The sequence below is a fragment of the Pan troglodytes genome, chromosome 1, assembly GCF_028858775.2.
Source record: "Pan troglodytes isolate AG18354 chromosome 1, NHGRI_mPanTro3-v2.0_pri, whole genome shotgun sequence".
NCBI classification, from domain to species: Eukaryota; Metazoa; Chordata; class Mammalia; order Primates; family Hominidae; genus Pan; species Pan troglodytes.
In genome coordinates, this window is record NC_072398.2 from 203,705,782 (window position 1) to 203,721,146 (window position 15,365).

The 15,365-nt window shown below is 41.9% G+C and overlaps 1 protein-coding gene across 4 annotated transcripts in view; it reads right to left on the reverse strand.

Moving 5' to 3' along the window:
* The window catches only part of WDTC1 (WD and tetratricopeptide repeats 1), a 73,501-nt gene that overhangs the window by 22,345 nt on the left and 35,791 nt on the right, over positions 1 to 15,365 (reverse strand). For 2 of the 4 annotated variants that reach the window (XM_063783961.1, XM_063783959.1), the window contains exons 4-6: positions 13,355 to 13,451; positions 3,702 to 3,748; positions 2,545 to 2,656 (exon numbers count right to left, since the gene is read on the reverse strand). In XM_063783961.1, the coding sequence (XP_063640031.1) occupies positions 2,545 to 2,583 (39 nt within the window). In that variant the 5' untranslated portion in view covers positions 2,584 to 2,656; positions 3,702 to 3,748; positions 13,355 to 13,451. The remainder of the gene's footprint in view (positions 1 to 2,544; positions 2,657 to 3,701; positions 3,749 to 13,354; positions 13,452 to 15,365) is intronic. The other 2 variants (XM_024357242.3, XM_016957114.3) reach the window with 1 other exon arrangement.

A 15,365-nucleotide genomic window follows, 5' to 3' on the forward strand; every position in this document is an offset into this window, starting at 1 on the left:
CAGATGACATCTGATAAGAAAAAAACAGCTGCAACCATAGCTTCAAATAATGAAAAAAGAAAGTATGCAGTTCTGGGCTGGGCGCTGTGGCTCGCACCTGTAATCCCAGCACTTTGGGAGGCGGAGGCAGGTGGATCACCTGAGGTCGGGAATTCAAGACCAGCCTTACCAACATGGAGAAACCCTGTCTCTACTAAAAATACAAAAAATTAGCCGGGTGTGGTGGCGTATGCCTGTAGTCCCAGCTACTCGGGAGGCTGAGGCAGGAGAATCGCTTGAACCCGGGAGGCGGAGGTTGCGGTGAGCCGAGATCTTGCCACTGTACTCCAGCCTGGGCAACAAGAGCGAGACTCTGTCTCAAAAAAAAAAAAAAAAAAGAAAAGAAACAAGAAAGAAAGTATGTAGTTCTATCACATAACTTTGAGGATAAAAAATATTTGGGAGTGGTGTTGAATTCTCGTGTGAGTTCAAAAAATTGAAATATCTTTTTTTTAAAATTGAAAAGTTCCTCCCTACCCACAACAAGGCTGAGTGGTAGTGTTGGGGGAGGGGCAATGTCCTACACTGAAACAGCTGATGTCCCACACTTGACTTTAAATGTTCACAAAGAACAACAATTCACTCTTTCCACATAGGCTTCTCTAAGGGCCATTAGAACAAGGTCTAGCCAGGCACTGTGGCTCATGCCTGTAATCCCAACACTTTGGGAGGCTTAGGTGGGTGGATAACCTGAGGTCAGGAGTTCAAAACTGGCCTGGCCAACATGGTGAAACCCTATCTCTACTAAAAATACAAAAATCTGCCAGGTGTGGTGGTGCACACCTGTAATCCCAGCTACTTAGGAGGCTGAGGCACAAGAATCGCTTGAACCCAGAGGCGGAGGTTGCAGTGAGCCAAGATTGTGCCAACTGCACTCCAGCCTGGGCGACATTCAGAGTAAGACTCACCCTCAAAAAAAAAAAAAAAGACCAAGGTCTAGATGAAATAGACATGATTTAATTATTTTAGGGACAACCAGTAGTCTTTAATCCTGTCTAGAGACGGCATACACTCAATGCACAGCAGAAATAAACTGGGGAGCCCTTGTCATGATCTTGTGGCTGCTGCCACACGCATCACACACCATAGTCACCACCAGGGGGAGCGCATGAGTTAAATACATATACATCTGCAGTGTTTCCACTACCTAAAGAAAGAAGAATCCTTTTCAGGTTGTTTTTTTTTTTTAAATAGAAGAGGAGGCTGACAGTCTGCATGTAAGTGCCGTTCCCAAGGTCTTACCGTTAGGGAGTATCAAGACCATTATGAAATTCTGGTGTTAGAAATCAATGTCTTGTGCTCTGATGCTAAACTAATGGCTTAGGTCCCCTTCCCCAGGCCTGACTGTGCAGACTAAAATTGGACCTAAACTCTTTGCAGGGGAAGAAAGCAGTTTCCGTTAGTCATGTAAGAGGTAAATCATCATTGTTCTGTCTCTAAAGGCGAGAATCATAGCTTGAGAAGAAAAAAGGGTTTAGGAAAACAAGTAGGTTTGGAGCTATCATATTGTTCAGGTATCTTGTAATTCCTCTTGATATTAATTACGAAAATATTTCTTAGAATAGTGAGGGTTTCCGAAGGACAACTTCATTCTCACATCTATCCATTATAGAATCTCAGAGCTGGAAAGGCCCTTCCTTGCAGGCCATTTCTTCCAACTTTAAATCTTGGAGATAAAGCACCTGGCGAGTGGACAAGTGCAGGGATAGGACATTTACTCATCTCCTCCAGGGGCCCATTCTACATTTTTCAAAGAGCTCTAAGCATTAGACAGTTCTTTCTTTCCTCAGGCCCACATTTAATTCTGTGGACTTATAGCCACTAGTCCTAGGTCTGTTTTCCACAACAAAAAAACATGTCTCATGTCATTTCCAGGGCTTCAACAGAGCTTCAAAGGTCTGAAGACACTTGTAAGTCCCCTTCTCACCTCTCCTCCGCTCAACTCTCCTCCTCCAACAAATCAAAATATTCATTTCCTATGAAGGGGTAGAACAGATAAAAAGCACTGGGCACAGACTTTATTTTTATCAATTATCTCATTGAACTGTCACATCAACCTTGTAGACTGTTATTTCCTTTTAAAAAAATTAATTTGTTTACAAATCTGGGAGATTTTCCTTCACTGCTTCCTTTTTTACAGATGAGCAAACAGGCTCAGACAGGTCAGGTGATTTGCCCAGGTCACACAATGCCCAAGAAGCAGATAAGGGAGTCAAACCCAGGTATGCCTGCTCTCTAAGTTCATGTTCAGAACCATACCCCCACCACTACCATTCACATAAAGATAAATTCATCTAGAATTGGCTGCTTAGCTCTAAAAGAGGAAGAAGAACATGGAAGAGAAATGAGGTTTCAGGAATCACCAACAGATACTTAGATCATAAGGTTGTCTGTGACCCTAGACGGTATATGGGACACACACATACCAACATGGCGTGGCCACAGCCCAGTCACTCTTGTGCTTGCTCTGTGGCTTGTGCTTGCTCTGTGGCTTGTCCTGCTCACCTTGACAGAGAAGATATTTGCGGTGTGTCCCGTGTGCATGGAGAGCAGCTTCTTGTGGTGCAGCGGGTCCCACACAATCGTGTGCTGGTCATCGGAACCAGAGGCCAGCAAGCTGAAAGCAGAGTGAGGGATTGTGATCTCTCCTCAAATTCCTAGGCTCCCTTTCCCCATCCCATGTTCTCAGTTTACAAGGAGTTAGGTTACAGAATTTGAAGAACAGTAAATGTCACAGAATTTAAGGTTGCCTTGTAAACAGCTGATTCTCTTCTATTTTGTCCTGAGAAATTTTCATTATTCTTTTTTTTTTTTGAAATGGAGTCTCGCTCTGTCCCCCAGGCTGGAAGTGCAGTGGCGCGATCTCGGCTCACTGCAAGCTCCGCCTCCCAGGTTCACGCCATTCTCCTGCCTCAGCCTCCTGAGTAGCTGGGACTACAGGCGCCTGCCACCACACCCGGCTAATTTTTTGTTTTTTTGTAGAGACGGGGTTTCACTGTGTTAGCCAGGATGGTCTCAATCTCCTGACCTCGTGATCCACCCGCCTCGGCCTCCCAAAGTGCTAGGATTACAGGCGTGAGCCACTATGCCCGGCCAAGAAATTTCTATTATTCTTAAACACATTGGCTTATTAAAAAAACAGGGTTTTGGGCCGGGCGCGGTAGTTCATGCCTGTAATCCTAGCACTTTGGGAGGCTGAGGCAGGTGGATTGCCTGAGCTCAGGAGTTTGAGACCAGCCTGGGCAACATGGCAAAACCTCGTCTCTACTAAAAATACAAAAAATTAGCCAGGCATGGTGGCGCGTGCCTGTAGTCCCAGTTACTTGGGAGGCTGATTAAGGAGAATTGCTTGAACCTGAAAGGCGGAGGTTGCAGTGAGCCAAGATCACGCCATTGCACTCCAGCCTGGGTGACAGAATGAGACTCTGTCTCTAAAACAAAACAAAACAAAACAGGGTTTGGATGGTCATCCAACTTTCCATCTATCTGAGATTGTTTAATTGTGTTGAAAATTATGGGCTAAGCTGAAGAACGGCAGACAGCAGCAGTCTCTTTTCATTTGGGTCCAATCTTTTCCTTGGATCCTCTCAGGAGGAGCCTTGCTGTTCCACCCTCCTTACTTCCTTCCCCAGCACCCTTCAGGTGCTCTAGCTTATACTTACTCTCCTTTCTCATTCCACTCCAGACAGTTGACACATCCTGAGTGACCCTGGGGGGAGCAAATGAAGAGACAGGAAGAGAGTTGGTTAGGGGTTCTCCTGGGGAACTCAACACCAAGAAGTGGAACTGAACAGGTAAACCAGTCTTTCCATTTTCAACATTTTCCAAGTGCATGTGAGTGGCCAAAGTGGACTTAAACTGACTAGCGTCTTACAATATATAAAGTACTTTCATATTCATGATCTCACTTGATACTGGGCACTTCTGAGCCATAAAGGACAAGTTTCATTGATCCCGTTTTGCAGAAAAGTAAACTGAAGTTCAGAGAGTAGAAAGCAGTAAAAGTGAGATCCAAACACATTTCTGCTTTTACCATTAGAAGGAGTATGTCAGCCAGGCACAGAGGCTCACACCTGTAATCCTAGTGCTTTGGGAAGCTGCCCAATCTGCTTTGGGCAGATTGCTTGAGCTCAGGAGTTGTAATCAACCTGGGCAACATGGCGAAACCCCATCTCTACAAAAAATACAAAAATTAGTTGGGTGTGGTGGCATGTGCCTGTAGTCCAAGCTACTCGGGAGGCTGAGGTTGGGAGGATGACTTGAGCATGGGAGGTGGAGGTTGGAGTGAGCTGAGATCGCACCACTGCACTCCAGCCTGGGCGACAGAGCCAGACCGTGTCTCAAACAAAACAAAACAAAAACAGAAAAAGAGATATGTCTGAAACAGTACCTTCAAGGGATACCCTCTCAGTTACAGAAAATTTGCCAGGAAACATTCAATCCAAGGACAGCCAATTAACCAGAAGGCTAATCTTCTATTCACCCAGCATTTTTTTTTTTTTTTTTTGAGACAGAGTCAGGCTGGAGTGCAGTGGCACGATCTCAGCTCACTGCAACCTCCGCCTCCTGGGTTCATGCCATTCTCCTGCCTCAGCCTCCTGAGTGGCTGAGACTACAGGCGCCCGCCAACACGCCAGGCTAATTTTTTGTATTTTTAGTAGAGACAGGGGTTTCACCGTGTTAGCCAGGATGGTCTCGATCTCCTGACCTCACGATCCGCCCGCCTCGGCCTCCCAAAGTGCTAGGATTACAGGCGTGAGCCACCGCGCCGAGCCTCACACGGCAAATTATTCATCAAGCACCTACTGCATGCCAGGTACTGTTCAGATGCTGGGGGTACAGGAGTATAAAAAACTCCTTGGATCTTCCAGAGCTTAATTCAAATAGGTAGAGCCTGGTGCAGTAAGGTAAATTAGGTCAGAGTCTTTATCTTGGGGATTTGAAAAAAAAGAGAGAGACTCTGTCTCAAAAATAAAATAAAATAAAATAAAAATAAGAAAAAGAAAAAGGAGAGAGATACCAAACAAACCCAGAAAAAAACAGGAATGTCAGGCTTTAGGAAGAGGCTTAAAGGATCTTTGAGAACATTTTCTGACTTTCAGGCAAAGCCTGTGATCCAGTTTGTGTAGCTACACATAAGGACCCTCTCTTAACTACAACCCAGTGAGATTCATCATATACACATTTAACGTACCTGCTGACTTCAGGCCTAAACCCTTGTGTAATGAGGCTCAACCTAAAGGGTCAATGTCAAAGAGCATGAAAGTTACAGATATTTAATGAAGCCTCCACAAAAAATGCCAACTAGGAAAGACAGGAAGCAGACAGCCAAGTGCTTCTCTCTAACTTCTTAAAAAACAGCATGAATGAGTCTGAACAAGCAAGATTTAGATTAAAATCCAGCAAAATTAACAGAACACTTACTAAATGCCAGGGTAGATGCTAAGCTTTCACTTTTGTCAATTTATTTAAGCTTCACAATACACATACTTATTACCATGTATTAAGGTTATGTAGGTGCAATATTTTAACAGAATGGAGTAAGTTCTGACAGCAAATAAAACTTTAAAAAATTCCTCACTCACTCTCCATTGACTTAATGATATGTTGTCTTAAAGTCAGAATGATTTGAATATCCAGACATTTCCATAAAATCTTTTCTTTTGTTCCTTCTTTAATCCAGCTCAATGTTTTCTCAAATTTTAGTGTGCCTAAAAATTACTTATATGGAGTAGTAATAATTATAAGAATAGGTAAACTTAGCTTACTATGTGTCAGGCCCTGTCCTAAGTACTTCACATAATTACCCTTGAAAATCCATTAAGTTGTCCATAAAATACAACAAATATCATTTTATGTGTACAAGCTGTATTTCCTTGAGCAAGTTCTTTAACCTCTCTGTGTCTCAGGCTCTACATCAGTAAAAAAGATAATAATTGTAGATAGCCTCATAGGGTTGTTGTGGGAAATGAACAGTATTTGTAAAGCAATTTGAGTGGTTACTTTGATAGCTGAGTGGCAGAATCAGAAATAAAATCCAAATATGTCTTTTCCATTGCACCAAGAGAGTTCAAGACTTACAGCACAGGCTGGGCATGGTGGCTCACACCAGTAATCTCAGCACTTTGGGAGGCTAGGCAGGAGGATTGCTTGAGCCCAGGAGTTGGAGACTAGTCTGGACAACATAGTGAGATGCTAGCTCTACAAAAATTTAAAAAATTAGCCAGGTGTGGTGGCGTGCACCTGTAGTCCCAGCTACTGGGGAGGCTAAGGTGTGAGGATCACTTGAATCCGGGAGGTGGAGGCTACAGTGAGCCATGATCACGTCACTGCACTCCAGCCTGGGCAACAGAGCAAGGCTCTGTCTCACAAAAACAAAAACAAAAAAATCCCAAGAAACAAAAAATGTAAGCACAGCCCAATGTGAACTATATTGGAGAAAGAAAAATCCTCCTAAAAGTCATGAAAAGGAGCGATTATATTTCTGGTCGGGCTCCAGCGATCCTCCCACCCCAGCCTCCTGAGTAGCTGGGACTAGAGATGCGTGCCACCACACCTGGTTAATTTTTGTATTTTTTGTAGAGATGGGGTTTTGCCATGTTGACCAGGCTGGCTGGTTTCGAACTCCTGGGCTCAAGTGATCTGCCTGTCTCAGCCTCTCAAAGTGCTGGGATTACATGTGTGAGCCACTGTGTCCGGCCTTAATTCAATCTTCTAACAATTATTCAAGCACCTATTATATACTAGGCATTCTTACACATGCAAAGGTTGTTGTGGCAATTAAGAGAACTCTAGTAGGGTAAGAGAGAAAATAAACACACATATAAATCAGTAAGATGAATTCAGATGGTACTAAGTGTGATGAATATATGTTATTTATTTTTATTTTTTGAGACAGTGTATTACTGTGTCACCCAGGCTGGAGTGCAGTGGCGCAATCTCAGCTCACTGCAACGTCCACCTCCCAGGTTCGAGTAATTCTCTGCCTCAGTCTCTCAAGTAGCTGGGGTTAGAGGCACGCATCACTGCACCTGGCTAATTTTTGTATTTTTAGTTGAGACGGGGTTTTGCCATGTTGGCCTTGGCCTCCCAAAGTGCTGGGATTACAGGCATGAGCCACCATACCTGGCCTGGATATACTTTAGATATAGTGGTCAGGGAAAGCCGCTCTGAGGAATTAATATTTGAGGTGAAATCTGAATGCTGAGAAGTAGCAAGTTACACAAAGATGTGAAGGAAAAGCATTTCAGGCATATGGAATAATGAGTATAAAAATAATAGGCCTGATAATGCCAAAGAAACAGAATGAAAGCCAATGTGGTTAGAGCATTGTGATGAAGGGGACAGAGTAAGATGAGCAAGATGGGCTCAGGGAGGTGAGCAGAGGCCAGATCCTAAGGGTGTTTTACAGGTCATGGCAAGAAGCTTCATGGGGCCAGGAATTGTGTTGGTCTTATTCACTGCTATATTATTTTCCCAGTGTCTAGAACATTTCTGTCATATAGTAGGCATTCAATATTTGCTTGAAAATATGACTGAATTAATGAATAGTTCCAAGTTCTGCCCTCTGGTACTTCAAAGCATGAGTTTACTCCATCATCTAAAGCAGAGGTCAGCAATCTTTTCTGTAAAGGCTCAGATAGTAAATATTTTAGGTCTTGCAGGCCATATGGTCTATATCACTACTACTCAATTCTACCATTGAATCACTAGAGCAAACATAAGCAATACATAAGTGAGTATGCTGTGTTCCCATAAAACTTTACTTATAAAAACAGGTGGCAATAAATTTGAATTTAAAGCTCATATGGGCCAGGTGTGGTGGCTCACGCCTGTAATCCCAGCACTTTGGGAGGCTGAGTTGGGCTGATCATTTGAGGTCAGGGGTTTGAGACCAGCCTGGCCAACATGGTGAAACCCCATCTCTACTAAAACACACAAAAAATTAGCTGGGTGTCATCATGCATGCCTGTAATCCCAGCTACACAGGAGGCTGAGGCAGGAGAATTGCTTGAAACCAGGAAGTGGAGGTTGCGGTGAGCCAAGATCATGCCACTGCACTCCAGCATGGGCAACAGAGTGAGACTCTGTCTCAAAAAATTTTTTTCAAATTAAAATAAAATAAAGCTCATATGGAAATACCAGAGACCCAGAATAGACAAAACAATCTTGAAAAATGAACAAAGTTGAAAGACTCATACTTCCCAATTTTATAACTTACTACAATGCTACAGCAATCAAAACAGTGTGGTACTGGCATAAGAATAGATATTTAGATCAATGGACTAGAGTTGAGAGTTCATAAATACATCCTTAAATTTACAGTCAATTGATTTCTGATAAGAGTATCAAGACAGGCTGGGAACAGGGGCTTGTACCTATAATCCCAGCTATTTGGGAGACTAAGACAGGAAGATCACTTGAGACTAAGAGTTTGAGACCAGCCTGTGCAACATAGCCAGACTCCGTCTCTTAAAAAAAAAAGAGTGTCAAGCAATTAAGTAGAAGGAAAGAATAGTCTTTTTAGCACATGGTGCCAGGACAAGTGGATGTCCACATGTAAAAGAATGAAGTTGGATCCTTACCTCACACCATACATAAAAATTAATTCAAATGGATCAAAGACCTACATATAAAATCTAAAACTACAAAACTCTTAGAAGAAAACACAGGTGTATATATTCATGACCTTGGATTAGGCAATGTTTTTTAAGACACAACACCAAAAGCACCAGCAACAAAAGAAAAAAAGTTTAATTGGGCATGGTGGTGTGCGCCTGCAGTCCCAGCTACTCAAGAGGCTGAGATGGGAGGATTGCTTGAGCCTGGGAGGGTAAGGCTGCAGTAAGCCATGACTGTGCCACTGCACTCCAGTGAGGGTTACAGAGACAGATCCCATATCAATTAAAAAAAAAAAGATAAAACATAAATTGAATTTCATTAAAATTAAAACTTTTATGCAAAGTCACCATTTAAAAATGAAAAGACAACACACAAAGGAAAAGAAACAAAATTTCAAATCATACATATCTTATAACTCAACAATAAAAAAGGGCAACCCAATTAAAAAATGAGTGAAGCATCTGAATAGACATTTCTCCAAAGAAAATACACAAATATGACAACAAGCACATGAAAACATGCTCAACATCATTAGTCATTAGGGAAATGAAAATCAAAACCACAATGAGATACCACTTCACACCCACCAGGAGGGCTATAATCAAAAAAAAAAATTTTTTTTCTTTTCTTTTTTTTTTTCGAGACAAAGTCTTGCTCTGTCACCCAGGCTGGAGTGCAGTGGCGCAATCTCGGCTCACTGCAATCTCCTCCTCCTGGGTTCAAGCAATTCTCCTGCCTCAGCCTCCCAAGTAGCTGGGACTACAGGTGTGTGCCACCACACCTGGCTAAGTTTTGTATTTTTAGTAGAGATGGGGTTTCACTGTGTTAGCCAGCATGGTCTCAATCTCCTGACCTTGTGATCTGCCTGCTTCGGCCTCCCAAAGTGTGGGATTATAGGCATAAGTCACCGCGCCTGGCCTATAATAAAAAATATTGATAATAAGAAGTGTTGGCAAGGATGCAGACAAATTGGAACCCTCACACATTTCTGGTGGGAATGTAAAATGGTGGTACCACTTTGGAAAACAGTTTGGCAGTTCCTCAAAAAAGTTAAACACTGAGTTACCATATGACCCAGCAATTCCACCCTTCGGTATATACCAAGAAAAGTGAAGAAAACATGTCCACACAAAAACTTGTACATGAATGTTCATAGCAGCATTATTTATAATAGCCAAAAAATAGAAACAACCACATGTTCCACCAACTGATGAATGGATAGACAGAATGTGGTACATCCAAATGATGGAATGCTATTTGGCCGCAAAAAAGAGAAGTACAGATTCATACTATAACATAGATGAATCTTAAAAGCATTATGCTAAAAAGCCACACACTTTATAATTTCATTTACGTGAAATGTTCAGAATAGGAAAATCCATTGCAACAGAAAATAGATTAGTGGTTTCTGGGGTAGGGCCAGTATGGGAGAAGGAAGTGACTGCTAAGATGGGTAAGAGGTTCCTTTTTGGGGTGATGAAAACATCCTGGAATTAGATAGCAGGGATGGTTGCAAAACTTTGTGAATATAGTTTGTGAATAGTCAAAACCACTCAATTAAATAAAATAACAAACAAGCAAACAGGCGACATTCCGGATTTGGCCCACTGGCCACAAATTGCTGATCTGGATTTAAAGGACAGTCCTCACGAAAGGAAATCTCTCACAAAGTCAGATCCCCACTCCATCTTTTTCTTTATTTTTTTTTTTTTTTTGAGACAGAGTCTCACTCTGTCGCCCAGGTTAGAGTGCAGTGGTGCAATCTCGGCTCACTGCAACCTCCGCCTCCTGGGTTCAAGCAATTCTCCTGCCTCAGCCTCCCAAGTGCTGGGATTACAGGTGCCTGCCATCATACTTGGCTAATTTTTCGTATTTTTAGTAGAGAAGGGGTTTCACCATGTTGGCCAGGCTGGCATCTTTTTCTTTAAACATGACTGTTTAATGAACTTGGTATCTAGTTTACTTCTCTAAAATGGTATTACCTTAAAAAGCTCTGACAAGTCTTTGTTAGAATAAGGTTACACTATGCCCATGGAACTGCTCTGGTCTACCAAAGCTATTCACAAAGGAAATCAATCTAGTTTCATATGACTTGTTTCCATAAATTCATAATTTGAATGTATGCTAAAATAATATAAGAAACAAAATGGAAAAAGCAAGCAGGCCAGATTGTAAAGGTGAGATAGATACATAATGTTTGCAATTGTTTAAGGATAATATGAAGAAAACTAATAAGGCAAGAGAATAAATCCACCAAGCCAGGAACTATCTATTAAGCCATTTTAAAAACAGACATATGGTTGAGGTGGAAAGGATATGAACTCTGCAGCCAGATAAGCCTGATATAAATCTTTTAAATCTTATTTCTACCACTTATCTGACCTTAGAAATGCTGAGTTTTACTCTGATTTGTAAAGTGAGATTCCTTTCTTCTTCTCTCTACCATGTGTCTAATATGGTGCCAAGAAATCCCACAAGTGAATGAAATAGCAGGAATCAAAGTGTGATCACAACTTCCAAGGTGATCTTGGGAGATCCCTGGTAATACATACAAAATGAAAGCAAGCAACTCCCCAAAAAAGTGAGGACTGCAGGCCATGGCTGGAATCCCAGGATATTTGGTTCTTGTCCAGTTGTGACAATAAAACTCATGAGATGAGCTGGCACATGTAACTAAAGAGGGATGTGGAATGCTCAGCAAAAATGTCCAAGGAAAGTGGAAAACTGATTGGGTCTTATACACTAGAACGGCTTAAATTAATCCTCATTAATTTAAATTTAAATTGTTTAATCTCAACCTCCCTTCTGGCTCTCTTACTTGGTTGCTGCCACTACAACAGTTCTTTGTATTTTCTTTTACTTTTAAAAAATGTTTTATGGAGATGGGGTCTTGCTGTGTTGCCCAGGCTGGTCTCAAACTCCTGGCCTCAAATGATTCTCCTGACTGCCAAAGTTGGGGTTATAGGCATGAGCCACTGTGCCCCAGCCAGTTCTCTGTATTTTCTTTTCTTTTTTCTTTCCCTCTCTCTCTCTCTTTTTTAAAGACAGTGTCTCCTTCCATTGCCCAGGCTGGAGTAAGTGGTATGATCATGGCTCACTGCAGCCTCAACCTCCTAGGCTCAAGCAATCCTCCCATGTTAGACTCCCTAGTAGCTGGGAGTACAAGCACACACCACCATACCTGGTTAATTTTTGTATTTTTTTGTAGAGATGAGGTCCTGTTATGTTGCCCAGGCTGGTCACAACTCTGGGCTCAAGTGATCCTCCCACCTCAGCCTCCAAAGTGATAGGATTACAGGTGTGAGCCACTATGCTCAGCCCTTTGTATTTTCCTAATGAACAATTTAAACTTTCTATTTTGAAACAATTTCAAACATAAAAAGTTTGCAAGAATAGTATAAGAATGCCTATATATACATTTTACCTAATTGATAAATTAAATAATCTTTTCCCTCTCCCTCCCTCTCCTCTTTCTCTCTCTCTGCACACGCACACACACACACACACACATGTGTAAAGTACTTAGTACTTTTTTTCTGAACCATTTGAGAAATCAGTTGTAGACTTCAGGACCCCTTACACTTAAATACTTCAGTGTATAATTCTTAAGAACATTGGTCATTCTTTTATTTAACCAGCGCATATTTATCAAAATCAGAAAATTTAACACTGATACAATACTGTTGTCTAACGTATAGTCCATATTCAAATTTCACTAACTGTCCAATAATGTCCATTTTATTTTCCTCATTCAGAATCCAATCCAGGATCACACACTGCATTTGGTTTATGTTTTCTTAATGTCATTAAGAAAATTAGTCACTGGCTGGGCACGGTGGCTCACGCCTGTAATCCCAACACTTTGGGAGGCTGAGGCAGGCAAATCACGAGGTCAGGAGATCAAGACCATCCTGGCTAACATGGTGAAACCTCGTCTCTACTAAAAATACAAAAAATTAGCCGGGTATGGTGGCGGGCGCCTGTAGTCCCAGCTACTTGGTAGGCTGAGGCAGGAGAATGGCGTGAACCTGGGAGGCAGAGGTTGCAGTGAGCCAAGATCGCGCCACTGCACTCCAGCCTGGCTGACAGAGCGAGACTCCATCTCAAAAAAAAAAAAAAAAGAAAAGAAAAAGAAAATTAGTCATTTTCTGTTTCTTTTAATCTGAGACAGTTCCTCAGCCCTTTTTTGTTTCCTATGACACTGAAATTTTTGAAGACTATATCAACTTTTGCCCTGTCCCAAGACTAGAATTGGTTATTTCTCCAAGGATCCCTGCTGCCTTTTAATAGAGAATGGTATTTAGAAACTAGTAACCCATAATTACTATGGTATTACTGCTTCTAAATTACCTTTGCATGGACAGAGCTGGAAATAATAGATAAATACAAATTTCTATATATGTAGTTTATTTTTATTTTTTTAGAGACAAGGCTGGGGTTGCCCAGGCTGGGGTGTAATGGTGCAATCATAGCTCACTGCAGCCTTGACCTCCTGGGCTCAAGTGATTCCCCTGCCTCAAACTCCTGAGTAGCTAGAAGTACAGACATGTGTAACCATGCCCAGCTATTTTTTATTTGTGGAGATAGGGATCTCACTATGTTACCCAGGCTGGTCTCCAACTCCTGGCCTCAAGCTATACATGTTTTTAAAATCATGAGTTTATATTGAAACAAGCTAATTCCAATCCAGTACCTTAGAGTTCTTCCTCGTCTTTCCCTATTCCATATTTGAATTTCCCTTCTACAGTGAGAACTCTGGCTCCCAACAACATTGACTTCTTTATTCAATTCTGTAACATACACAAAGTAGTTATGGAATTGCTACAGCAATACTACTACAAATGACAAATCTACTCAGTAGAGCTCAAGATTTCTTTGAAGTTCATTTTATCTTTACACTGAAAATATATACAAAGTATCATGTTTAAAAACTGGCTGGGCATGGTGGCTCACGCCTCATCCCAGCACTGTGGGAGTACTTGGGAGGCCAAGGTGGGATCACTTGAGCCCAGGAGTTTGAGACCAGCCTGGGCAACACAGCAAAACCTTGTCTCTACTTAAAAAAAAAATTTTTTTTTTTTTAAGACAGAATTTCACTCTTGTTGCCCAGGCTGGAGTGCAATGGCACGATCTCAGCTCACCACAACCTCTGCCTGCCGGGTTCAAGCGATTCTTCTGCCTCAGCCTCCCGAGCAGCTGGGATTACAGGCGTGCACCACCTCGCACAGCTAATTTTTGTATTTTTAGTAGAGACAGGGTTTCACCATGTTGGCCAGGCTGGTCTCGAACTCCCAACCTCAGGTGATCCGCCCGCCTCGGCCTCCAAAGTGCTGGGATTACAGGAGTGAGCCACCGTGCCTAGCCTATTTTTTATTTAAAAAAAAATTTTTAGGCCGGGCGCAGTGGCTTATGCCTATAATCCCAGCACTTTGGGAGGCTGAGGCGGGTGGATCACCTGAGGCCGGGAGTTCGAGACCAGCCTGACCAACATGGAGAAACCCCATCTCTACTAAAAATACAAAAATCACCGGGCATGGTAGCACACGCCTGTAATCCCAGCTGCTCGGGAGGCTGAGGCAGGAGAATCACTTGAACCCAGGAGGTGGAGGTTGTGGTGAGACGAGATCATGCCATTGCACTCCAGCCTGGGCAACAGAGTGAGACTCCATCTCAAATAAAATAAAATAAATAAAATAAAATAAAATAAAATAAAATAAAATAAAATAAAATAAAAATAAAATAAAATACAAAAAGTAAATTACATGAGTTAGTTGGCATCCCACTTCCCAACTTTGCTGATTTAATTTTACTTTTTGAAAACGTAAAGTCTCAACATGGTTCTAAAAGTAAACAGGCATGGTGGCTCGCACCTGTAATCCCAACATCTTGGGAGGCTGTGGCAGGCAGGTCACTTGAGGCCAGGAATTTGAGACCAGCCTAGCAAACATAGTGAAACCTTGTCTCTACTCAAAATACAAAAATTAGCCGGGCATGGTGGCAGATGCCTGTCATCCCAGCTACTCAGGAGGTTGAGGCACATGAATTGCTTGAACCCAGGAGGCAGAGGTTGCAGTGAGCCAAGATCACGCCACTGCACTCCAGCCTGGGCAACAGAGACAGGCTCTGTCTCAAAATAAAAATAAAATAAATAAAAGTAAAAACTACAAAAAGGTCCACAGAAGAGTTACTCACCTTTCTCTACCCTTCTACCTTATACCTCCCACCCGCTGGAGTGACCAATTTCATTAGTTTCTCCTTATCCATCCTGTGCTTCTGTTTACAAAAACCATGCAGGTGCATATATCAATTCTTATTCTCCCTCCTTTGTTACACCAAAATTGGCAAAAATTATATTAAAATGGCCCTCAAGCATATGGAATATATATTAAACTTCATTCATAAGAGAAATGTAACTTAAAACTATACTGAGACACTTTTCACTAGTTAGAATGATAAAAAAAAATTCTGATGAGTTATGGAGAAACAGGCACATTCATGCATTGCCAGTGGGAAGACAAAATGGTGCAACTCCCATGGTGAAGAATTTGGCAACATCTGTTTTTATTGTTTGTTTGTTTTTGAGATAGGATCTTACTCTGTTGCCTAGGCTGTTTTATTATTTTAATTTTTAATTTTTTGAGGGAGAGTCGCTCTGTTGCCCAGGCTGGAGTGCAGTGGCACAATCTTGGCTCACTGCAACCTCC